The sequence below is a fragment of the Nilaparvata lugens genome, chromosome 2 (assembly GCF_014356525.2).
Source record: "Nilaparvata lugens isolate BPH chromosome 2, ASM1435652v1, whole genome shotgun sequence".
Lineage (NCBI taxonomy): Eukaryota > Metazoa > Arthropoda > Insecta > Hemiptera > Delphacidae > Nilaparvata > Nilaparvata lugens.
Genome location: NC_052505.1, coordinates 70,868,763 through 70,895,095, shown reverse-complemented (window position 1 = coordinate 70,895,095; position 26,333 = coordinate 70,868,763). Strand labels below are relative to the sequence as shown.

At 34.7% G+C, this 26,333-nt stretch overlaps 1 protein-coding gene across 5 annotated transcripts in view; it reads left to right on the top strand.

Annotated features, from left to right (window-relative positions):
• Nucleotides 1-26,333, top strand: part of LOC111043318 (potassium/sodium hyperpolarization-activated cyclic nucleotide-gated channel 2) — a 325,145-nt gene that overhangs the window by 133,719 nt on the left and 165,093 nt on the right. For all 5 annotated transcript variants that reach the window (XM_039421603.1, XM_039421602.1, XM_039421600.1 and 2 more), the window contains exon 2: nucleotides 20,150-20,788. In XM_039421603.1, the coding sequence (XP_039277537.1) occupies nucleotides 20,150-20,788 (639 nt within the window). The remainder of the gene's footprint in view (nucleotides 1-20,149; nucleotides 20,789-26,333) is intronic.

Genomic DNA, 26,333 nt, shown 5'->3' with positions numbered 1-26,333 from the left:
ATACTGGAGGAATAAGACATCTTTTCTACCAAATTTGAGAAATAAAATAATTAAAATTATTTATTTTTATTATTTTATTGTGTCATGATAAATGATACAATATATAATAATATTATTACAGAAGATATTATTCTGTATATTTTTTATTCTACAATATTTTGTAGTAGCAAATTTCAAAACACACATTCCATATACTTTCTGATGTACTGAAGTATCAGGTCCCTCTATTCGAATATATTCTCATTTTACCAAACCTGTTATATACAGAGTGTTCACTACCAATTCTCTAGGGCATTGTTCCTGGGTAAGAAAGATAATCTAAATATCATATTAAAATACCCGGAAGTCTTCAGTTACTCACACAGTGGCCATTTTCCTTTTTTCATCTTTTTTCTAAATAATCGTTAAACATATGAAATTGAAACGTTACAAAATTATTTATAAAACTAGACAAAGTTAATACAAAAAAGTATGATAATTTTCAAATTTATAAAACAAAATGGTGTTCATTTAAAATCTTGTTTCTCAAATAACTAAGAAACCGTTGGTTTCACAAGAATAACTTTCTATAGAAAATTTGAATACCTATCGATTGGAACTTGATGTTTTAAGATTGTATCAATATTAACTGAAATATGGCAGCTTTAGTGATAGGACACTGCTGGGGGTTAGTTGCAGTGCATGCCAAGACATGCGGCAAAAGTCTGCCACAACAATGCAACAGTCTCCGTCTGCTTTGCATGTCATTTGTAAGCTATTTTAGATTATTTAACCCTCAGTGGTGTCCTTTCACTAAAACTGCCATATATCAGTTAATATTGGTCCAATCTTGAAAAATTAGGTACCCATCGATGGGTGATTAAATTTACTAAAAAACGTTATTCTTGTAATTTTTTCGTAAAACCAACGGTTTCTGAGTTATTTGAGAAACAAAATTTCAAATGGACGCCATTTTGTTTTATTAATTTGAAAAACCATCATAATTTTTTGTAGCTTTGTCTAGTTATTACAAATTATTGTGCAAAGTTTCAATTTCGTATGTTCAATCATTATTTAGGGAAAAATAATAAGTGAAAAAAACAAAATGGCCACTGTGTGAGTAACTGAAGACTTCCAGACCATTTAAATATGATATTTAGATATGTTTGTTACCCAGGAGCAGGAGCAATGCCCAAGATTATTGGTAAGGAGTTCGTAAACACTCTGTATATTCTTTATGGCTGTTCGGTACACTTTTTTTAAATTTAAATTGGATAATCTTTTTCAATATAATTGTTAAGATATAATTATAAGAGTGACAAAAATTTTTAAGTGGTCTAATATTAAGCGAGTTATGGGAGTTATAGCTCGTTGAAGTGCTAACTCCGTTTTCTTTCCAGATTATAAACGGTTTCCACTACATTAACAGAGCTTCTCTTTATCTGATCATCCTGGAATTTAATGATTGATTAACATATTCCATCCAGTTGCAGATTGTATAATGATCAACGAATTCAAATGAATGCAATTGAATCAAATCCCATGCAACTAATGTAACTTTGAGAACATATGGAAGTTTTCAATCAATCGAAACAAGGAAATCATAGTTATCAGTTCCATTCAGTATTTTTCTTCATTGGGATTAATGATCAATGTCTACTTAACAAATACTTTCCCAAAAATATCACCACAATTCCATTCCTCCATTCAATTTTATTATTGTCTCAAGTAATTGATAATTTTATTTCTATATTTTTTTTCTTATAACATTATTGCAATTGTAAGTTACATTGCTCATTGTTAATCTTGTATTGTTGTATTTGTGAAGGAGACACATTAGGGGTAACCTGTTGTCTACATAAATAAAGAAATTAAATTAAATAATGAATGGGGGGCTACTCCCCTCTTCAAGTAGGATGATTGATATAATACCGTATGTATTCGGTGCAATAGAGTGTGATATTAGGTGTGAGAGTCAAAAAGAAGTAAGTTTCTGAGCAAAATGAAATCCACATTTCGAACTTTTCATTAGGAAAGCCATTTGTTGGGGTCGTACGGTGTTTTTGATTAGTTCATTGCGTTCTTCCACTCATCAATCTCCCTCCACTTCTTCTGGTCTACTTTTTCCTTAATTGCCTGCCTCCATCAGAAAACTTGACCAATATTTGAACAATCCGTCAAGTGAGCCGTGATTGATTGCGGCTAGCCACAACACTGAATATATTGATCGCTCCAAAAATAGCTTTCCTACATTTTTTATCGCAAAAAGGTACCGAATTGGGTGCTGGATTTATCTCTCTAATTAAAATATCGTTCCTCTTTAGTGACAGAAGAAGAGAGAAAGTGTACCTCTGAATCTATTTTCAAGCTAACAGTTTTTACTGGGTGAGTTCTGCTAGTTCTAGATCTAGAACACTAAAGGCCGGTTTTCGAGCTCGGGATCTATAAGTTCTGGACTTAGAGAGTCCAGAACTAAAATAAACTCTCGGGTCTAAATCAACTTTCTGAGTCACGGGTTTATGTTCTGAACTCCGGGGTCTATTAAGTTCTCGACTTATTTGAGTCCAGGACTTTAACGCAGTAAACATTGTCACGTGGTATTTTAGCACCACAAAATATTTTTGAAATGAACTATTGAACTTTAATAGAATTATAAAATGGAAAAGAAAGATAACCTAGTCAAAGAACCACTCAAGTAAAATCGAATGTTGTTAGTGATAAAAGAGTAATCGTATTATCTAAAATGATAAGAAAAAACATGCATAATTGTGATTCAACAACTATGAGGATCCATTGGCAGAATTATAAAGTGGCTTATTTATTATTGGCAGATCATAAAAAATAAAAGTTTGCATGTACATTTGAGGTTGGAATTGTTTATTTACACTTTTAAATGAATCAATCGATCTAGGATAAATCGATAGTTATTTGAATCAACACCTAACGAATCAGCTGATTGTTCGATCAACCAGTACAAGTTGAATTATAAAGTTTACTCACAAAAGATGTATTATATATACTGAGGAAGATTTATGTAAATAAATAGGGACAACTATTATTGCTGCATAAATATTTATTACAATCTAAAAAAGTACAAAAATCAAGGGTATACAAAACTAAATATATGTTACATGTTAGCATCGTATATCGCAATTTATTTATCAGAATAAATCTTCCTCTCGTTCAAGGAAGAGATAAAATTTTTCTGAAAACCACCTTCTTCTGGCTTGTGATCTCGTTCTGAAAGGATGCACATGGAAATTAGGGTTCTTTCTTCCTTTAAATTTTAAAAATTATCAAGCCAATCCCTTTTTTAAATGTGAACTATTTGTAATTAATGTTTATTTATCTGTGAACTCAGTGTTGTTGAAGAGTTCGTAATTGTAATCAATTCCCATAAATATATCTGTAATACGGATAGAAAACTATAAGAAATCTGGACCACGCGCGAGCCCAGCCGAGACGAAAAGGACCTGCATAATTAATTATTGGAAATAATTAATTCATTTTACGAGACCGTCAAGAACATCATTAATGTGAGTGTTAGATCAAACGAGCTCGTTTTATAAAGGCCTTTTTGTTAAGAATTGGGGAATTAGTCAAAGCGCTATATAAATTAATCGAATCAAGGAAATTTTGCAACGTGTTGAGTGCTATCATATAGTTTATAAGAACGTTTTATGAATTTTATTTGATATATGTAGGAAGCTTACTTCCATGCACGGCACGTACTCATTAAAAACCCTGAGATTTTATTTTTTAAATATCAATGTTATTAATTATTATTTGCTAATTGATCAAAGCTTGTCCTATTAAATCTGCAGACCGAACAGGTTTTAAATTGTAGAATTTGGAATTGACTTGAAGTCCATGTATCAGTATTAAATACAAATTTATAAATTTTAAAGCTCACAACAGTGAATGCTAGTAAACCCTGTGATAATTGTTTAACTATTGAAGAATATATATATATTGAAAATCATAGATATAAGAATATTTTATATATTTTGTTTTATGGGAATATATTTTGTGTTTTATGTCAGCATACAAAATCATAGAAGTTTATTTTATCCTAATTCATCTCGTGATATACAGTTTGGGCTGTCACAGTACCAAGAAAAAATATTCTACAGCATATAAAATTAGTGAATCAATTAATATTGATCCCATTGAAGATGATGGATGAGATGATGATGGGGACAAGGAGAAGAGGAAGACCAAGGAGGAGATGGCTGAATGACGTCCTGGGCGATCTTCGGGTGCTAGGAGTGGCAGACTGGCGACGAAGAGCCCAGGAGAGAGAAGTTTGGAGGCATTATGTAGAGGAGGCCAAAGTCCACCCAGGACTGTAGAGCCACATCAAGTAAAGTAAGTAAAGTAATTGTTGGCATTAGGCCTATAGCAAAACAGCTGATTGCAGCGGGATAATTCAAATGCTCTCCAAACTGTTTTGTAACAATACTATTTTCTGAAAATACGTTTCGATTTATTTGTATTTAGTCCAGTCAAGGAAAGGTTATAGAGGAAAAAGTTTGAAAGACAGTTTTCGACCCCATTGTTCTGTTTAGGGTAGTTAGGGGGTAAACATATAAAAATCCCCACCCCTACGACCTGTGCTAAGGGGGTAGGGGTGGTAAGGTGGTAATGGTAGGAGAAATCATTCTTTGGTTTCTCGCATATAACTCGAGAACTATGTATCTGACGGACATAACTGATATATACAAAATTGAAGCATACATAATTTCCTACAATAATTATCCCTAAACGTTTCCTATATCCTCTCTAGTTTCCGAAATATCCACTTTTGAAGGCGTGACATTTTTTAAAAAAACACGTTTGCCTCCAATTTTTTTCTATTTTTGCTCTTATAACTTTTTGAAAATCCATGGAAAAAATTCATGCTGACTATGAGCTTATAGAGCATTGAATTCTCTTCAATTTGATGTATAACTTCACACTTTCATGCATTTCCCCACAACTGTTGCAGCAGCTTTAGTGTTGAGTGTGGAATCTCCAGTTTTGCAATAATAGACCAATTAATTCTCTACACTTTTTGTTCAGTGGAGTTTTGTGATATTCCAAACAGTTCTCAAGGTATTCGCTCCTGAAGGAGTGTGATTGTTGAAATAACAGGTTTTTTCCAATTTTTTGCTCTTTCAGAGTTTATAACTCTACAACAATGCATCGTAAAAATCAATGCTTACTGTAGGTTTGTAGAGCATTGCATTCTCTTTGAAATGATATATTATTTCACTATTCCAAGTTTTCGTTTCATTGTTATAGCAGCTTCAATATAGGGGGTGGAATTTTCAATGCTGCACCAATTGATCATTTGACAATGAAATTTGAAGGGGGTGTCTGTGAAACAATTTTTGACTCTGCAGCTTAATTTAGACTAGTTAATAGGTAAACGTAGCAAAAGTCTGCATCTCCATCCCCTCTGTTGAATGTGTGGAACCTTTTGAGTTGACACTTGTTGCATTATTGAAAATTTCACCCCCTATATTGAAGCTGCTATAACAATGAAACGAAAACTTGGAATAGTGAAATAATATATCATTCCAAAGAGAATTTAATGCTCTACAAACCTACGGTAAGCATTAAGTCTAAAACTTAGCGAAATCCCGAGCTCGGAAACCGGCTCTAAATGATTCTTAGTTCCTATATCCTTAGTTTGTAGTACCATCTCTCTATAATCTTCCTCTTTCACTCTTCCTAAACCATCCCTCTTTTTCTATCTTCCTTATTTCCCTGGAATTCCCTTTTCCACTTACTTTAGTAGCGGTCTTGTTTTGATGGAAAGAGCTACCATAGGTATCTTATTCTAAGAATGGATACTTAAAAATTCAAACTCTACAGTTTCATATTGAATAAACAGACTGAGAAATTGTCAAAACCACAGATTTTATTAAAAGTAGAAATATCGGTTTCGGTTGTTACACCATTGTCTGTTAGTATTTTATTTAATATGAATGAATTACCACAATATCAACTTCTTAACTACACAAAAAGTCTACTGTTTCATGTGAAACCATTACAGTTACTACAATAATTTTGCACATTTCAACACATGTTATTGGTCCACAACATTGTAAATGCTTCACTTCAGAGTTATATAATATGTTTCATGAAGTATAGTAACTTTAATTTTACTTTCGACAATAATTATTGGAAGTAAAGTACGGTATCGCAGGGTAAACGCGCACTAGCACGGCCAAGACCACGATCAAGACCAGGACTGGTCTGGAACAGCACGACCACAACCTCGACCAAGACCAAGACCAAAGTTTTACATTTATAAATGTACTGGTCTGGCAATTGATCTGTGCGACCAGAGCCTACTGCTGTGGTCGTGCGTTTGTCGTGTCTTGGTCTGACTAGTGCTCCATATCATTTCAGGTTGTCCTGGCTGCAACTTCTTGGTCGTAGTCTTGGTCTTGGTCTTGCCCGTGCTTGTGCGCGTTTACCCTAACCCGTTAGGTCATCTGAAAAATCTAATGAATGAAGAAATATGAATCTTTTTCTCTTTCATTACCACCTCATCGTGCTTTCTTCCTCTTTTTTTTCTTCTTAGTTTTCAAATATAAATTTTTCAACTTTTTGCGTTATTGGATGATTATTTCCAGTTATTTACGATAATATTAAGAAACCACAACTAGTCTAGGAAGTCTGATACTATCAACCTGTTTGTGTTTTATGTAATAGAAATATAGTAAAAATAGATAATATTGAGCTTTTTGTGTAGTTAAGAAGTTGATATTGTGGTAATTATTCATAGATTTATATCTGTGGTTTTTGACAACTTTTTAGTATTTTTATTTGATAATATTGATAATATTATCTCCATTTCCAATGCATTATTGCTCACTGAGTTCTTATAACATAAGATATTCAGCTCAATGGTACTGATTGCTCAATATTATTTAATTATGAATATTGCTTGAGAAAAACTTGTCTGCTAGCAGAACTGAAACATAGGCTATATTATAATGATTGAGTTTCAAGAAGTAATTCATGTTGTAGTTTTATAGAGTTGTTTGTTTGGTTTGCAAGAAGAGCGAAAAGCTCACAGCAGAGCATTCTATGAGGAGGACTGCGCTTCACTGTTCACATGCAATCGATCACCTGGAATCTGAAGCCACGTTGCGGTAGGTCGGTTGCCTGCCTGGCTGCTATGCGATGCGATGCCTTGTCCTCTTTCCGGTCGCCTCACCGGCAACTACTGTGTTAGTACACCGACTCGACAACAGATGGCGACAGCATGCACTCCGGCTCAACTTGTTTGTACTGCCAAAGTGCCTAGACCTGAAACTGAAACCAGACAGATAGTATTGAGGATTTTATACTCATCTCCATACAACAGAGACTTCCACGGAAATGTTGCGGATTTTGAAGAAAAAAAGAATATATAGGGCAATGTTATGATTGCTTTAAAATAAATAATAGTCTAAAAGTTTGATGCCAGCCTGAAAATATTTCTATGCTGTGCATAGAGTGAAGATATTAGAGGATACTTCAATGTAGTATAATTTAATTAGAGTATTATACTGGAAATTATACCGTAGTATTCCATAAACATTTTTGGACTATCTTTAAAATAGTCTTCGTCCTAAACCCCCCCCCCCCCCCCAGCAACACTGTTGGTCCCAGTGAGTAAAGATATATAGTGAGGTCCATGTTGTTATAATGACAGTGGATAAAGATAGGAGAATAGCGATGCCGACTCTATGCATTAATTAATTAGGCCTATATTTCTACACTGTCAAAAACATAATTGGCATCGTTGTGGAGCTAGAAAAGGATAGTACCACCGGATTTGTCGAATGATAGACAAGGATAGCAATTCCAAAGTTGAACAACTACTGTCATTATAACGTGGACCTCACTATAGGCTATTTCAATGTATTGTCTATAGTAGCCTTCTGTATACTTGGTCCAGACAGTAGTTTTAGTTGAAAAAACTTCTATTGTAAGTGAAATTATCACTCAATGAGTTATTAATCTATGTATCAGAACTATTTAACGAGATCACTGTAAAAACAGTTGATTTCCCTTTATTTACTTAGAATATAGGATGAACCAGGGTGAACTTTATTATTAACAAATCAGTTCCTTATAAATATCATAACTAAACAAGATTATTGTCGATTAGACGATAAGGAAGTATATACCCAGTGAGTATATACAAAAATAGAATGTACATTCTATACTCTATTATGTCTTGGTCGAAGGAGCTTTTCATTATCCTCATTGTATTAATCATCTGGAATGTACATTACATTCTATACTCACTGTATATACCACGTTGATTTTCTTATTTCTTACTTATACGTTTCAAATTATGCTCCACATTGTAAGAATTCTGGATTATTGATCCCATATTGGCATTCTTCCTCAACATTACTGTATTGGAACAGACACTTTTCAATATTTTCAAAACTTGTGCGGTTTTTTTAACGTTTCATTCAGTCAAGTCATTGGATGAAAAACACTACACAATTGTACCAAGAAGGTCAAAGCTTATTGGACCAGTATTGCAGTCGTTTTGTTCAATTGATATAGTCTGGGTAGGAAGCGATTGACATTACATTGAAAACAGGATGCTGATATTACGTTTTTTCAATTCACATTTTTCAGTTTCCTAAATGAGCCAACATTTTCTCTGTTGTCATTATCCATTCTTTTCACTATATTGATGCGTTGGCCAAAATGAAGTCAAACGTGTGCGATGCTCCAAAGGATGAAATTACCAATCGAAATCGAACATGAAGATGAACATTTTCAACAAAAATATTATCACTATTTAAACGATTGAATCTATTTCTCTCAACAGATTCTACACATCTACCCAATACAAGTTGCGGATCAATATCATTCAAATAACATTGATGAAATTGTAATTCAGGCATTTCCAATAACTTTCCTATGGGATGAGCAGTGTTCATAAAAGTGATAAACGCAGCGGAACTTCAATAACGAACCTGTCACATAACCAGTGTTCTACCTAGAGAACTATGATTATTTTCTACTTCAAAATTAAATTCTATACATGGTCTTGAAAGTTGTTTCTGGTTGGATGGATTAAGTGGAATATTGGTTTTCACTTCATCAAAAAGCCTGTCCCAGCTTGTTGCCTATGTGGAGAGAGTCAAATATTACAATTTTAATTGAGATGACCTCACAAACTGGTATGGGAGTTTTCATCAGAATAGATGGAATGAATTCTTTTTCTGAGTTATAGAGGGCTCACAAAATTGCAAAATTGTTGAATTCATTTTAGTCAGCAAAAAAGTCAGTCTTCCCATTTAAATGATATAGTGACTTGAACCGTGAATACACATTTCAAAACTCACATTAAATCAAATTTGTACAGTAGTAGGCCTGGTAGTTTTTCTATCATGATAATAACTGTCTAAGATTCATTCAATGATTCTTCTTCTTCAGGCCCACAGTTCTCGTCGAAGAATGCTCCTCTTAAGGCTGTGCAAAGAAATGTGACGTTCAATAAGAATCCTTTAACTTCAATTTCTAGGCATTTATCACCATATTTTCATCATAGACGTTGATTACAAATGTGATCTTCATTTAAGGCTGTGCAAAGGATAGAAATAAACTTTTTACTCGTGATATTTTTTAAAGTTTTTTGATTTGTATATCATTAAGCTATCAAAATGAAAAATTTTTCTCAGGAAAACATTTTTTTCTTAACATTACTTTTTAAGATATGAGCGCCAAAAGTTTAAATTTTTGGGACAGAACATTTCAAATTCGGTATAAGATAAATCCATGAGATTTGGAGGATAGATTCTTCATGGTATTGTTGATCTAGTAAAATAAAAATTTTCTGAAAATATCAATTTTTGAGATAGTTATTCAATTTACTAAAATTAACCAAAAATAACTTCTAGTTGAGTTATTTCTGGTAAATTGATATTTTCAGAAACTTTTTGTTTTACTAGATCAACAATACTATGCAGAATCCATCTTCTAAATCTCATGGATTTATATCATACCGAATTTGAAATGTTCTGTCCCAAAAATTCAAACTTCAGTCGCTCATATCTTAAAAAGTAATGATCAGAGAAAAAATGTTTTCCTGAGACAACTTTTCTATTTTGATAGCTTGATGATTTACAAATCAAAAAACTTTGAAAAATATCACGAGTAGAAAGTTTATTTTCAGCCTTTGCACAGCCTTAAATGAAGATCACATTTGTAATCAACGTCTATGATGACAATACGGTGATAAATGCCTAGAAATTCAAGTTCAAGGAGTTTTATTGAACTTCACATTATTGTTGACACCTTTCTTCGCCTATTAAATCAATTTATACCATTTGTTCTTGAAGTGGAACGTAAAGTGTTCTTGCATCACATTTATCAATCAAGCTACTTTTATTGTTTGAAGATGTGATCCAGCATCCCATTCACTAATCATTCTATATAGTTATGAGTCCTGTAGAGACAGCTTTGAAGGAAAAAATGCATCTGACAGGGAATAGTAGAGACGTTGGCTGTGAAGACCGGATGAATTGGGCATCGTTCGACTGCTCCCAAATAATATACCGTTGTGCACTCTGCCCAGCATCTAAATCTGTTGAATTATTTATCTGGCTTCGCCGTTGCATCCCTTTCCACCACCCATCGTCATTCATAGCTCGATCTGACCCACTGCCTCCTGATCTCAACCACCACAAATGCTTAGGTGGCAACGCTAACACCCTCCTTCTACCCATGTTAATGCACCTCAAAACCCTCATAATAACCTTGCTACAGCTTCTGTATTCATCTCTACCCTTCAGCTTGTCATTCGACAGTCCTGTGACAGAACAGCCATATCCGTCGTAAACTCTTCACGTCCTAGTTTGTCCGATCTCAACAAATACATGAATTGGAAAACTGTATTGAAACATCTTCTCAACGTATTTTAATTCTAGCGATTATTACGTGGTTGCAGAGTGTCAATCTATCACATCTCTGATGAATTTAATGTGTCGTCAAATTCAACGCTCACGTCCTAGTTTGTCCGATCTCTATAAATAGATGAATTATAAAACTGTATTGAAACATCTTCTCAACGTATTTTAATTCTAGCGATTATTACGTGGTTGCAGAGTGTCAATCTATCACATCTCTGGTGAATTTAATGTATCATCAAATCCAACCTACCTATTTTCGCTACGATTTTCGCCGTCCTCATGGATTCTATTAGATTGATCATAACTCGGCAAACAAATTATGTGTTTATGTATTTGCCAAGTTCCGTTTAATTTTTCAAAACTCAAATTCAAGACGGCAAAGATCAAACGTTCAAAAATCGATATGTGTTACTTACTCGCTAAAGGGTGTCTTAAAGATGAGTACACTAGCATGTCTCTGTTTGAAATACAGCGATCAGTACTTTAGTCAAATTTTCTCTTCCATGTGTATTAGAAGTGGGTCAAATATAAAATTGAAGGTGGATTTGGAGTGCCATCTGAAGAGTTCTGCAGTGAACGTAACGACACTTTCTGCTGAAATCAGCAGTCTGTATAGTCTGATTTCGATGCTGCAATATATGAAACTGGAGTTAATTTTGATAAATGGTAGTTTTCTTGTAGACAATTTCTCTCTTATCAAGTAATATGTTTCACCTGAACCGTTTCACCCCCTCGTATAACTTAATTAAATTGGTTCATGCCATGATAAGAATGCTCTTAATTGAGAATATGTATATCACGATGTAAAAAAAACATCATCACGATAATAAGTTGATAACTGAGGTTGATTAAAATCATACTCACCTAACCAATTGCAATACCGGAAAAGTAAGATTTTTTCCAAAAAATCAAAATTACTTGATATCTGATATCGGAAATTGATTTTACTGTATATCTAATATAGATATTCTGGTACCCCTCCAATAATATTGACAAACTGTTTTTAAGAAACAAGGTCCTCTAATTTATCAATCGTACAAATACTGCGCTGAATATATTTTATGATACTAATTTATACTTGATCTATTGCAATAAACATGAAAATATTTCACAAATCCATTCATTGTTTATAACATTTCATGCATCTTTGTTCTTACTGCTAAACAATTATTAATTCAGTGAGTCTCTGAATAGAATAACTAATTTAACATTTTCAAGCCAAGTCGTCCACGAAATGAGAAATTAACTTTGAAGAGATTGCCTGCCTGGACAGAATGTCCGGCAATTAGTGATAGGTGAGCGCAATGTGCAGAGCCAGTCCACCGGTCTATTGATGACAGGAACAGGCCGGAAAATCTGTCCTATCGTCACAAATAACAATTGTGTGCAGCGCCTTTTGTTTTGTCGACGAACATCATCATCATCATCACGAGAATCATTCTTGAAACAAAACAGTCATTTGGACAAGCACTGGAGACTGACGATGTTGGATGTACCAGCCGTCAAGCACAATACCCACCGCAGTTCTATCATATATACAGACCTCACAGCACATAAACTTCCCATGAACAGTATTATACTGTGAAATTCAAAAACCAAAACAGCTCTCTGCAGTCGATTGATTCTCTTTGGCGTGAGTTTCATTGTGTGGCAAGACTTGTAAACCTCAATTTCTTTGTTGTCAAACTGGATGAACTTTATCCATCAATCAACAACGCGTGAGATGAGTTTGACAGCTGAAGCTGTTTAGAGCTCTAGTGGGGCTGAAATCATTCTTTTAATATTGGGAATGAAATTGAATAAGAATGTAAACCACGGCGGATCACTAGTACGACCGTCACATCAATTGTAGAATTTTTTTTCAATTAAAATTTCAATTTATTTATATCAAATACAATTTTAATAGAAATCAATCAAGATTGGAATATTGTACTGAATTTGTTATATTCTGAGGCAATTAATTGTTTTATTGCCTATAGCTATCAACCATTATTCTACTCTGCATTACTTTTCTACCAAAGATTTCTAAGTTAAAGTACAAAGTTGTCAACATTGACTTGCTGACAACGAACTAAGAATGGAATTATCATTTCAAGGGTTAAAAGCAATTTATAGTTTCATATTTCATGATTGCATCATTGAATGATTTCTCCGTCGGTAACTTGTCTTATGTTCAGTGGCAGGTCATTTCTGTTGGCATTTGAAGTCAACTCTCATGGGTTGGAGCATGAAGAGCATTATTAGAATATAAGATGGAGACATTATGTTATCTTGATTTCAATAAAATTGGTAGAACTATATAGAACAAATTGAATATTTAGTAATAAGATATTACTACTTATTAAGTAACAAGATATTCACACTAATTAATAATGAATAGATTTAATTCTCATTTAATTCTTCCAAGTATCAACATTACTTCGTAGGAGTATGCTCTTCTTCGAAGTGTGTACATTAATCCTTGGATGAGAAGTTCTCTATAGAAAAATAAGTCTTCTTTTATCTTTAGCAACTGGGCTCATGAATTAGTATCTACTTGTTAGTGGTGTTGAAGCCCGCTCTTGTAGTCTAATAGAAAGCAATTGAAAAGTGGAAATCGAGTGAACGCGAAGAAAAGAGACAACAAGCCAAGGATTCAGCGTACAACTCAATGTTGAAGACGTTGATTAATGAGTGTGCTGGCTGCTGGCTGCTGGGCCTCTTTTGATTTCGGTGAGGCGAGCAAGCGGTGGGCTGCAGGGGTACATCATTAGCATCCCCCCCCCACCAACGGTGGCAAGACTCCTGTGTTTCTTGCTATCCTTCTTAATTCTTGTTTAATCTGTGCAAACTATATCGATTCGTCTACTGAAATATCTTCTGGGCAGCAATGAATACGCCTCTGAAATAGAACGGGCGCCGCAAGATCTTGAAAAGCTCCTTTCTACTCTGCAAAAACGTAAACTCCCACCAACCGTTCAACGTTCGTTCTCTTGAGACGAGACAAGGCAGCATTTCAATCAGTAGTGCATTACTTCCAGTTGAACTCTAAAAACAATCTTGATCAATTCAGGACTATTGATTCTAATTTACTAATTTATTCGATTGATGATCACTGAGAGCTCAAAATAACTTGATAAACGCATAAATGATTGTTTAATTGAAAAACTTCATATCTCACAAAAAACGACCCAACAGTTCATTATTGTAAAAATAATTTTCTTAGCTGCGTTTCTTGTGAATCCACCAACAAACTCTATTACAAGTATTCATAAATATGGGAAATACACTAAAGATATCCATCATCGTTTTCATGATAAATTTTTAAATATTTAAACTATGGCAATTTGAAGAAATTCTACTGCGCGTTGCCGAATGTGAGATGAGCAGTACGATATACGAGTAAATGATACAGCAGTTACAATCTGATTTAATGTATAAATTGAAATGGACATAAGCTACATAGTATTTGGACAATTTAAGACAAAATAAGGAAATTGAAGAAGTTTTGGGCAATAGCCTTTTTTTTCTTTTCCGACTACTGTATTGTTTACTCTATCCAATAAATAAATCTAAATTTTGATACACTCATATGTAACAGGAGTTAACAATTAGACTAAAATTGTGAAAAATGAGGCTAAATAAGATGGACAATGCATTAAAATGTTCGCTCTAATTTTTGAAGCTCATCAAGATTAGAAAAATAGATTGATAGGCTATACATTTATCGTTTTACGATTTAGTTTTCACTTACCTATATAGTTTTTCCTATAGAGACGACCCTGCAATGTTCTTTGATTAGGAAGTATAACTATGAGCTATTAGCACTATAATTCAAATCCTCTTCAAAAAAGAGTTCCTATTTTGTAAAAGTACCAATAGCATGATTATATGTATTATTATACTGTATGATTATAATAACAAACCAGACCAAGAGTTTTTAGTGTTTTTGTAGTAGTCAAGAGGTCAAGAATCCTAACTAAGTTTGTTGAGTTAGGGATGGGTTAATTGTTTTCTGAAATGATAAAAATTTTCGGAAAGTGTAGGATGAAAAGAAGCAATTGTCATGTTGAGACTGAAATTATGAAGTAAGAAGTGGGAGTGGGAGTGGCTGTTACGCAGCTGTAAAATACGGCAATAATTTTCGTGTTTTGCTCGAAACGTTTCAAGGTTGTAAATCATTGTGCCATTTAACAGTGCTACAATTACTACGGGGAGCAATTACCCACTCATCTCCTTCCCACTGCCACTGCTGCAAGCCCAAATCTCAATCAACATCTTAGTACTAGTGCAATGTGCAGTACTATGCTCTTCGTTCTAAACTCTAAACTTACAACTTGTATCATTGAGCTCTGAACTCAAATTCCATGCAATCATCCCCCAATCTTTGCTTGCTTATGTTTTCCTGGAGAAAGTGAGATATCTATTCTATGATTATTGAAAATGATGACCGATGTCATGTTACCGGTGTCTTATTAACTGACCTAAAGATTATATGCTACAAAATTACATCGTATGTTTCACTCAAGATTGATATGAAGGGAGAGATATTCGAGTTTCTCATACTAAGCTCACTGTATTAAAATGTTGACTAAACCTCCCACAATAAGGGTAGAAATCTCTAATTTTTCTTTGAGATTTTCACCGCACATAATACTTTATATATATTGGCTCAATAATTGGTCTTAATCATTATGTGTGATGTCTCATTCTTATATCCTCCAGGCTTTTAATGATTAATTGTATAAAAAATTTATAAAATTTATAAAAAGAGTTAATATTACTTCTATGCTCCAGATATCTTGGATAAATCATTTTGTTGTCGCAGGCGTTATAATGCTTGATCTTCGAATTCTGAGACAAAAAATAATATTATTTTTGTCATAGTCATTCAATCTCACGTGTTTTCCATGCATGACATCAAGCTGCTAAACAGCTGTTTGCAGATAAAATAAACATATGATTCTCATTACAGCATTCTGTACTGTAATGAAACCATATTCTTTACAGTCGAGTATGTTTCCTAGTTCCGGAATAGGAACAGCAAAACTGCTACAAACAAGGTCTATAAATACAGGTCATGATACTCATGTTACTTATGGAGCGGTCATTTTATGGGGTCTTAATGGCGGTACATTTGAAAATCCAATGTAATTCAATTTGCTCATTACAAAATTGTGCATTTTAAAAACAATAATTCTAGTTCAGATAATATGTGAATTCAGGTTTTCAATTTTTTAATAATGAAATTTCAATAATAAATGCTTCAATTATCCATTTATTTATTATTAAAAATTGTTCTTATTCTTGTAACTCAAGGATTATGATTCAATAGGCATTGGGACAAGACAGAAATATGCTAGGCCAATTTCAAAAAGAGTTTCAAGCTCCCGATCAATTAAATCTAAAAATCAACAATTCAGTTCCTAGTTGGAATCTAAATACTATTATATTCTGTCGGAACAAGTTATTTTACAATTCAAAGCCAAGCAATATCACTCGAACAATATTAGAAAATAGCACATCATGTTGTTCAATCAATAATGATAACACCTGATAAATTTGAAAATTGGTTAACTAGGACCCCATAAAATGGCGATTCTGCAATGCATCACGGGGTGTCATGACCTGTATTTATAGACCTTGGCTACAAAAAACCACCTTTAGCGCTCCAGGTGGAAGTTTTGTCAACTTCCACAAAATTCCTGATTCGGAATTTGTAAACTAGGTTATGTTTATAGAATGCATGTAGTAACTTCAGCACAAGCAGGTAATGTTTCCTATCTTCTTTAGATTGTTACGACAAAAAATAGTGTACGTTACTTGGACGTCACTTTTGCAGAGCTCGAATGAAATTCTAGTCTCGTCTAACGCCTCGACTAGAAACATCATTCTCGCCTGCAAAAGACCCCTTCCCATCTTTGTGACGTAAGATACTATTTCTACAACGTGCCTGATATCGTTCTGTGAGCTAACTCAAGAGTTAAAGAAAATTTGAAAATGAATATATGATAGAATATAAAAAAAGAGCTTCCATATCTCTGAATCAGTGTACAGTTCTAATGTAGAAATGGATCCTTGTTGAGTTTCATTTCTAGGCACTGAGCTCTAGAATGAAATCTTGTTTCGTGCAGAAGAGACGTTTAGAGGAGTGCGATCAGCATTTTAGCTGAAGGTTGATGATGAATGTGATAAGATTGATCAGTTGAGGTGCTGAATCAATCGATGTGGCGAAATCAGCTTGCTTGCCGATTGGCATCAGGCAATGATGGGCGTCAGTTAGCTCAGCTAGATTCAATTGGAATCCGTCAGTTTACGATTACGAGCGGAGCCGGTTTTTACGAGTGCTGACGGTCAGGGGCAGTTGGCAGCCATCCTCAACATTTCTAATAGTCTTCAAAAGTGTGGAGAGCGTTGCTTGGTCTTGAAAAATTCTTCTGTCTTCGGCCAAATCACATCTTTAATAATATTTTAGAGCGTGTCTAATTCAAATTTATTAAAGTTAAATTTATATCTCAACACACTTCAATTGTGTGTATACAAATAAATAAAGTGATGCTGAAAGTTTTGATCAGATCAATTAATTTGAAGTGGTTTACATGCAATGAGGACTATTAATTAATCTGTTTTTCCTAGTTAGAATCTGGGCTGTTTTCATGATCTAATTTATTGCAAATCCAATAAATATTTTATACTGGAAACTTACTAGAGAAGTTACAATTCTGACATGTTTATAGGAAGCTATATTATTCATCAGAGTTCAATGATTGTACTTCAAATTATACTATTTAGACGAAAACAAGATTTTTCCAGAATTTTCTGCGAGACAGGCAAAGCTGTTCTAGTAATAGATAGCGCTAATTGACAAAACAGAAATCAAACCACAAGAAATTAAAGAATAATTGATGATTCAATAGTTAAATTTCAACCTTCCTCGTCATTAGTATGATTGATACTTCTATGCCTTATGATTTATTTTTCATCAAATGTCAATTTTTGCAGCTCTTAATTAGAGGACTTGGCAGACCTCTTCCTTATGAATTGCAAAACCTTTTTTAGTCATTCTTGTGCTAATTGAGCTGGAATGATCACTAAGACGTACTTAGTTTTCAAATTAATAGATATCAACCAATAATTTTTGATCTATTAATTACCTACAAGATATTAAGAGCTAATGACTGTCAGGATAATAGGGAATGCGATGTTAATACGCAACGCCGTCATTCCGATGTTAAATGGAGCACAAGAAATTCAGTCAATGTCAGCTTGAACTTGCCACTAACAGAATTGCATGCTCTACGAATAGTCAACTAACAATGATGTTGGCATTCACATTCAACTTGTCGAATGCTGGATCAGTGGACCGCATTTCCTGTTCTTTTTCAATTTTTTTCAACGTCGTAAAAAGAAAACAGCAAGCGCTTATTTAATAGTGTACCAGCTGATCAAAATAACGAAAAAATTATGTAGTAATGGCTGTTACAACAATTTTGTTAGTCTGGTTGGATATTGATGGACATTGAATTTTAAGCTTTCTCGAAATAATTACATTGTTCACTACTAGTCGATTAATTATTAATACAGTAGATCAAATTGATTACGAATAATCATTATCATTCGTTATCAGTAAATATTTTCTCGGCAAACACACTCATTCTTTGAAATTTACGAAATTTTCCAAACCTATGATAGTATGAAAGGTTGGTTCACTTTACTTATTTCAAAATCTGCTAATTTTTGTAATGATCTGATTTTCCAAAGAAGCCAGAAGAAATCTGTTGATTTCAAAAAAGCCAGTTAAACATTGATGAGGCAAATAGTCATGGATTGTTCCAATCTACATTGTTGATTGATAATATTGAATATTTCCGTTCATTTATCAGGGTCCCTGCTTGTAGTGATACATTGTACCAAAATCAGTTATTTCCCTCACATTTCTAATGAATGGATGGGTTAAGATGTCTCATTCACTAAACTGAACAATAGTAATATTATCTCAATTGAGGTGGATGAATGGATGGATACACAAAGTGAGAAGTATTGGATTACTTCCATCCAACATGTTATCAATATTGCCAACTAATAGATCCCTAATAAAGCCATGCTAAACGCCGACTGCAGTTCAGTGCCGAATGCCTACAGTAATAGACCAATCATGTATGCTGGGAAGCTTCCCCCATCCCCCTTGCCTTGCATCCCTCAGGACTGAACATCACGTGTCCAAGTTGACAATAATAGCAGACTGTTATGAGCTGATGTGATTGGTGGTTTCCGCTATTGATTCTAGTGACGCATTGCAAAGATACTAGCAGAGCCGTTCAGTTCCAAAATTAGCTGGTGATCAAGTCCTCCAAATTTCACACTGCGCTTCTCATACTTCCCAAAATCAACATATTCTCGTTTGATATTGATTAGATTAGATTAGATTTCTTTATTTATGTATGTTACAATATTTACTGGCTTATACACTAATTTACATTAAATGTGGGTAATGCTAATTATTCAACGAATTATACAAAATATGAGAAATAAATCAATGAGAATTAAAAATGCAATTAGAATTGTAATGTAACTTCATAAATCGGCGGTGTTTCAACAAATAATTGTCGATTCTCTAAGGAGGATATAAAATAATATCCTCCCCATCAACATGATGCGATAATTGATAAAAGAATTGAACAAATCAGAATCCTCTAACTCCCTTTGCTAAGAAAACTTGCGGTGAGGAGAAAGTGTTAATACACTTTTCTAATATATAAATAATATTCCACTATATTGATTATTATGTTCTCCAAATAGCATAAGTATTTATTCCCCATTCGTATTCACAGGTGTTCATTGTTGATATTTCCATTGATAATAATGTTGTACTTTGTTGGAAATGATTTATTGCTATAATACAGTATCTCTTAGTGGCACCATAGAGAAAAGATAGCAAAAGAAGATATCCCATGCTATAGAACGTTTATGTTTCAAATTTCAAGCCGATTTTATGTTAATTCAAATTAATTACTGTTGACTACTGTTTATTATTACTATTTTGGCCACGTGAGAGTGTAAAATGGCACAGTATGAGAGACTGCAAGCGTCACATAGCTTCACGAAAAAGAATTACTAGGACTAACGGCTTGAGTTAACAAGCCGAACATCTTCAACATCTTCTTATATTATCTTTTATCTTTGGTAGTACAGAGAGAGATATTCGTACAGTTAGTTGAGTATGTTTACACGTGTTCAACGTTATTGACAGAGGGTTGTTGTTGTGGTTGCAGGGAGACGGGTGGCGGAGGTGGCGGTGGCGGCGGCGGTGGCGAAGGTGGGGGTGGTGGGGGTGGTCTGGGGGTCGGGGGCGGAGGTGGTGGCGGGGGGAGCCGGCGCGCGCCGAGCCTCAAGCTGGCCTGCAACGGTCGACTGTCGGCATCGGCTCAGTCGGTCGAGGAGATCCGCTCACCGCGGCTCAACAACAACAGCAGCATCCACAGCAACAACGATGACTCCATCAAGATCAGCATCGAGAACACCAACACGTGCACCGACTCGCTGGTGACAGCCTTGGACGACGAGACCCTGCTGCTGCCAAACGACATGTTCACGCCGATCGGCGGGGGCGGGGGTGGCGGGCCCACCGGGGGCGGTAAAGTGCACTTTGGCGGCGACGACCTCAGCCTCTACGGCACCCCCAAGGAGGAGCCGGGGCCCGCTCCCATGCACGGGCCACACTCGGGCGGAGGCGGCTCCGCCCCCGACTCCGGCAAGCAGAGCTTCCTCAAGAACCAGCTGCAGGCCCTTTTCCAGCCCACCGACAACAAACTCGCCATGAAGCTGTTCGGCAGTAAAAAGGCCCTCATGAAGGAGCGCATCCGACAAAAGGCCGCCGGACACTGGGTCATTCACCCCTGCTCAAGTTTTAGGTCAGTACAAACACTAATCAAATACCACCTTCTTTATGTAATGTTCACCGTGTGCTGTGCAAAGTGTCTCTATTCATAAGGAGTGCAGTGTCTTAGTGCTAGCATAAACCTCTTAAGTCAGTTACACGCTATAGATTTTTGGACGTACGATTCTTCGCCATCCTCATATTTTTTTACTTCGAATGAAACTTGGCATACACATCATAATTTACTTAGATCATGTGTTTGCTAAGTTATGTTCAAGGATGGCAAAAAATCTTACGTCCAAATATCGACATGAGTGTAACTAAACTTGGGCGTAATATTTATTAGAAATTTCACATTCGATGTAATTGAAAATCATAGAATGTACAAAACTTAGTTTTATAATCATCATAATAATAATTATCTAGGAAACAGTATTCCATCAGTGTCCATTATCTATGTAGGACACCATTACCAACGAGCTGAAAACGCTTTAACACTACCTAGGTCTAGATTGAGCTATTTACTGGTGAGATGTACGAAGTGAAACTCGTTATTCTTAATGCAATACCAAATCATTTCATGTTTACTTGCTTATACAGTTAACTCGTGGAAATCTTAACTAGTGATCATATTTACTCGCTGATCTTCCAACTTGGTCCAACTATGACTGGACCTAGTTATCAAACGTTGTCATTTCGCTGGAGCCAGGGCATTCTACTAGAGATGGCTGCGTTGTTTGTTATTAATAAATAGTGCAAGCTTTAACGTGAATGTTTCCACTTGAGTATTTAAAAAATATCTGCTATTTTAGAATGAAGTTTACACGCCATTATGCCCTACTGTCACATCGGAAATCATGTTCAGGCATCCATTGAGGGATCAATGTTGCCTATTCATTCACGTGTGGTTTACACGTTCATCCGCAAAACTTATAATGTAGAATGCATGTACATCACCCATATTCACGGTCAACCTCCCAGTCATATTAAATACTAATATTGGAAAGATACTAATTTATAAAATGTTTTTGATGACCTATAATAATTGTTCTGCTATGAAGATTCTCTGCTCCGTTAACATAAGCATGGATAAAAGTGAGGTCCTCTGAAACATTCAACCCTTAGTCCCTAATAACGTGAATCTAGGTTGCTTAGGTTATACATGTTTTCCATCTATAGATACGATTTTTATAAACTAGACCTCCATTATTCCTCAACTTCGTTATACAACTGAAGTCTTTTTCTAAAATAGTTCTACAATTGATCATTTAAAATTTATGAGCTAAGCAATAATAATTCATGATTGGCAATAATAACCCTAGTTCAATTACCAAATACACCTTTTCAACAACAATTGTTACCAGGAAATCCACAAAACATCTCTCTTATTTACATCAAAATATTTTGATCAATAATTCATTCTGATAACAGGGGTAATGCTACAAAATTCAAATAGAGATCGGATGAATCTGGTAGATACCTGTTAGATGAACGTGTGATATTTCATAGAACATGCTCTAAGTTACTATCTTATAAAAATATCCATTCACCTCTCACTATATTCATGTGACCATTCGAATCACCAAGCTAAGAATGCGACATATCAGCGAGAATGTTTATAGAGTGTTGAGTGTTATTGGTGTATTTAATATATTGTATATTGAATCATAATAGAAGAGTGGAAGAGCATGATGAAAAAAAAGGATTTCTCAATTTGATTAGATCGGGAATACCCACTATTCACAGTCTGTGCTAATCGGTAAATTGAGAAGATCTCTTATCGGTATCTCTGAGTCTTTCCCGAAAGATAAAGCTGGTGATTGTATCGTCAACAACAATCTAGAACTTATTAGTGAAGCAAATGGATTCACATAATCCAGATTATTTTTTTCAAATCCGTCATCTATGCTAGCATGAGTTTTCTGAAATCCCTTTGTTATCCTGAAAAATTAATTCATAAAACATTCAATTCATTATAGATTGAGGCTATTGAAAAATTGTTAATGGGAATTGAAATCTTTATTTAGTCAAGTCTAGATAGTATTCAAGTTTCTGTTGAGGATAGAATTCGAACAATACTTCAGTACTAGTACTTTAGTACTAGTTGGACCAGTTCTTCCACAGTCCACATCCAGAGATTTTCCATGTGTTACAAAAATGTGTCATTATTTGATCCTAAAAATAAAACTTCATCTTAATCAATAATTCTCATCACTCTTATATTATTATCATAATAAGAATATCTCAACTTTGAAAAGCTTCAATTTGTATAATGATCGCACACCCACTCTTCATTCGTCTCTCAAATCATGAAAATGCACAGTAAAGTCATGAAAGTGTTACAACTACATCAAGGCAAATCAGGCCTAGAGCATAATTGAAAGTTCATAGAACCTGAATTAATTATTACGTGGAAATTTAATACTATAATATATTCTTAGTACGATTCGGAATTTGTGCAATATAGTTTACAATAATATCAATTCAGTGACCTACTGAATGTTATTAATAAATCAACGGTCATTAATTAATCAATTTAGCAGTTTTCCAAACTCTGCTGACTATAACATCTAATCATATTTCATGTAACAAGCGAATTACATCTTAATTGGTTGTAGATAACACTGTTTTCGAAATTTATTGAAATTTCAAGCATTCTGTTCTTCGATTCATTGTCAAGCTCATCAGCATAATATTATCTACTATCATTGAGATTTAGATATATTTAGTTTCTTTGAAGTAATTAAGAACATGGATTCCAAAATCATAATCTCTATATATAAAAATGAATGTCTGTTTGTGTGTTTGTTTGTTCCCTATAGACTCGAAAACTACTTGACAGAACGGCATGAAACTTTGGGAATATGTTGTGTGAATATTGGGGATGGTTTCTGACCAGAAATTATTTTAATAGGGAGGCTAATAATAATAATTATAAATATTAATCCATTTTACCGACCTATGTTTTCGAAATTGTCGGCCGAACGGCTAACGTAGAACGGGAAGATCATCATGATTCAAGATCATGTTGTGATAATATGATTTAGCATCTAAACTTACCAGCTTCAATAAACACATCACTCTGTGATAAAATTGTTTACTGGTATTAAAACGGTAGTTTTAAGCACATAGGAAGTCCGTATTGAGATGTAAATGAAAATATTGATTGTAAATAAATAAATTTTATGATCCATCAAATACAGTCAAGTGTGACATGAGATACATTGACTTTTTTGCGGTTCGAAGTTCGCCGGGTAAGCAAGTGATTTATAAGAACGAAATCTCTGAAGATTTGTGGCCGAACATGTTAGGATCATACCATGGACTCATTTAGATTTTCTCGAGCATGTTAATGTGTTGTGTAATCATATCTCTTGTATTGTATTCGAATAGATACAATTATCTAGATAGTCACAAAATCAATCCGGAAAGCTTAGCATAACCTTATGATAACCTTACAACTAGCTTATCTAGCATCTACTCTAAGCAAATGATCATATCATTGATCCTATTACATTATTTTCCAAGAAAAAATTACTATAGATCATTCAGTAAGTGCAGCATCCTCATAATCATCTAAAAATATCACCTGAATAGCTGAAATATTCGGATTATTTGGAACGAAAAAGAAGCTAATATATCGGCAATAGCCTGTTTTTTCTGTTCTTAATAATTGTATTATCTGTTTGCTTTATACTTTAAATGAAATAAATAAATAGAATATTGAATGCTTCCGGAGTCAGGATTTTTTACCACACTCAACAAATTAATGTTATTTTTCGGTAGAAATCACAAAAAACGCCGCCTTTTTTAGCCCTTTTAAAATAATCTTGTTCGTATTCAGTCTATGGCGCCCCGAATCTTTGCGTCCCAGCTTTAGTACACGTGCCCAGAATACCTGAATGAAAAAGCAGCTCCAACATCAGCCTTCTTGATGAAATGTAAGACTTTATTGTGCTTTAAAACTAGCCATCTGTTATGTTTCTCTTGATCTATTCTCGCACAAAGCTTATGCCTGGTTCCTTGTTAACGCTTACAGATTCATTCTTCATATGGTGTGCATTAATTGGGTGATCAGAAAAATGAACTCCATTGCTATAGATAGTGTAATTAGTTATTTGTGCATCTAGGGACTAAAGTGCAACTTTTTCTCCCTGAGGGAAACTGTTGTCGCCCGATGGCGTAGCCGAGGGCGACAATTTCCCTGAGGGAGAATAAGTACTTTAGTCCCGTGATGCACACAACATTTTTCCTCCACCTACACCAATACCTATAACAATGAATAATTTTACTACATCTTCACGCTTTCACACTATTTTTTTAAAAACAAAATTTAGCTCACCTCTGATAATAATTTGTTGATAGTTGCTAGTTGATAGTTGATAGTTGATAGTTTATAGTTTCCTTATGAGTCACAAAATTCCATGTCGCGTATTAACTATTATATATAGATAGTTTATAGTTTATAGTATAGATGATGATTGTTGATAGAGATGATTGTTGATAGTGTAAAAGCCTACTTCTGATAGTAATTGTTTATTGTTATTGTGCACCCATCACAATTTTGAAAGACCGTGTTCGGGGTTGATAGAACAGAACTGGATTGAAACTGGTGCGTTGCAGCCACTGGCATAGGCCTAGTTGAAGTGTGATCAACATCGCTGGAACTGGATTGAAGCTGGTGTGTTGTGGCCACTGGCATAGGCCTAGTTGAAGTTTCATCAACATCGCTGGAACTGGATTGAAACTGGTGTGTTGTGGCCACTGGCATAGGCCTAGTTGAAGTTTCATCAACATCTCTGGAACTGGATTGAAACTGGTGCGTAGCAGCCACTGGCATAGGCCTAGTTGAAGTTTCATCAACATCGCTGGAACTGGATTGAAGCTGGTGTGTTGTGGCCACTGGCATAGGCCCAGATGAAGTGTGATTTAAATCAATGTTGCTTGTTGTTTGGTTCAAAATCCTGTTTGCTGTTTGTATTTTATTTCCTTCAATATAGCCTTCGGCGACAGTAGTACTCTTCCATCCGCCATGTCTTTTAAGCTGGGTCATTGTTCCTCCAGCATTAACCAGCAAAGTAGCTGAAGTCCGCCTTAGAGCGTGTCCAGTATACAAGCTAGGATTGGGAAGTTGTAAGTATTGTGCAATACTCATGGGTATTTTTCCCAGGGAATTTTTCCCCATGGCTTGATTGTAGCATCTCCCATTTTTAAAACTTAAAAATAGCCGGGGTGATTTTGTTGTCTTTGGTCTTAAATTTAAATACTTTCTGAAATAATATAAGTAGTCTATGTCTCGTTGTGTGCCATTGATCACAGTGAAAACACGTCCCTTGTTGGTTTTAGAATCAGGTACATTAACTATGAGAATTGAATCTTTGTCCTCAATGTCACTAACAGTCATATTGCACAATTCACCCATTCGGCAAGCTCCACAAATACCAAAAATCAAGGCTACTTTTTTCAATAAGTATTGTTCATCTGGAGCATTTAACAGGAATTTATTTACCTCCTCTTTGGTGAATGTTTTAGACTTCTTAGGTTGATAGCCTACATTTTTCTTTTTCAGAAAAGCACCC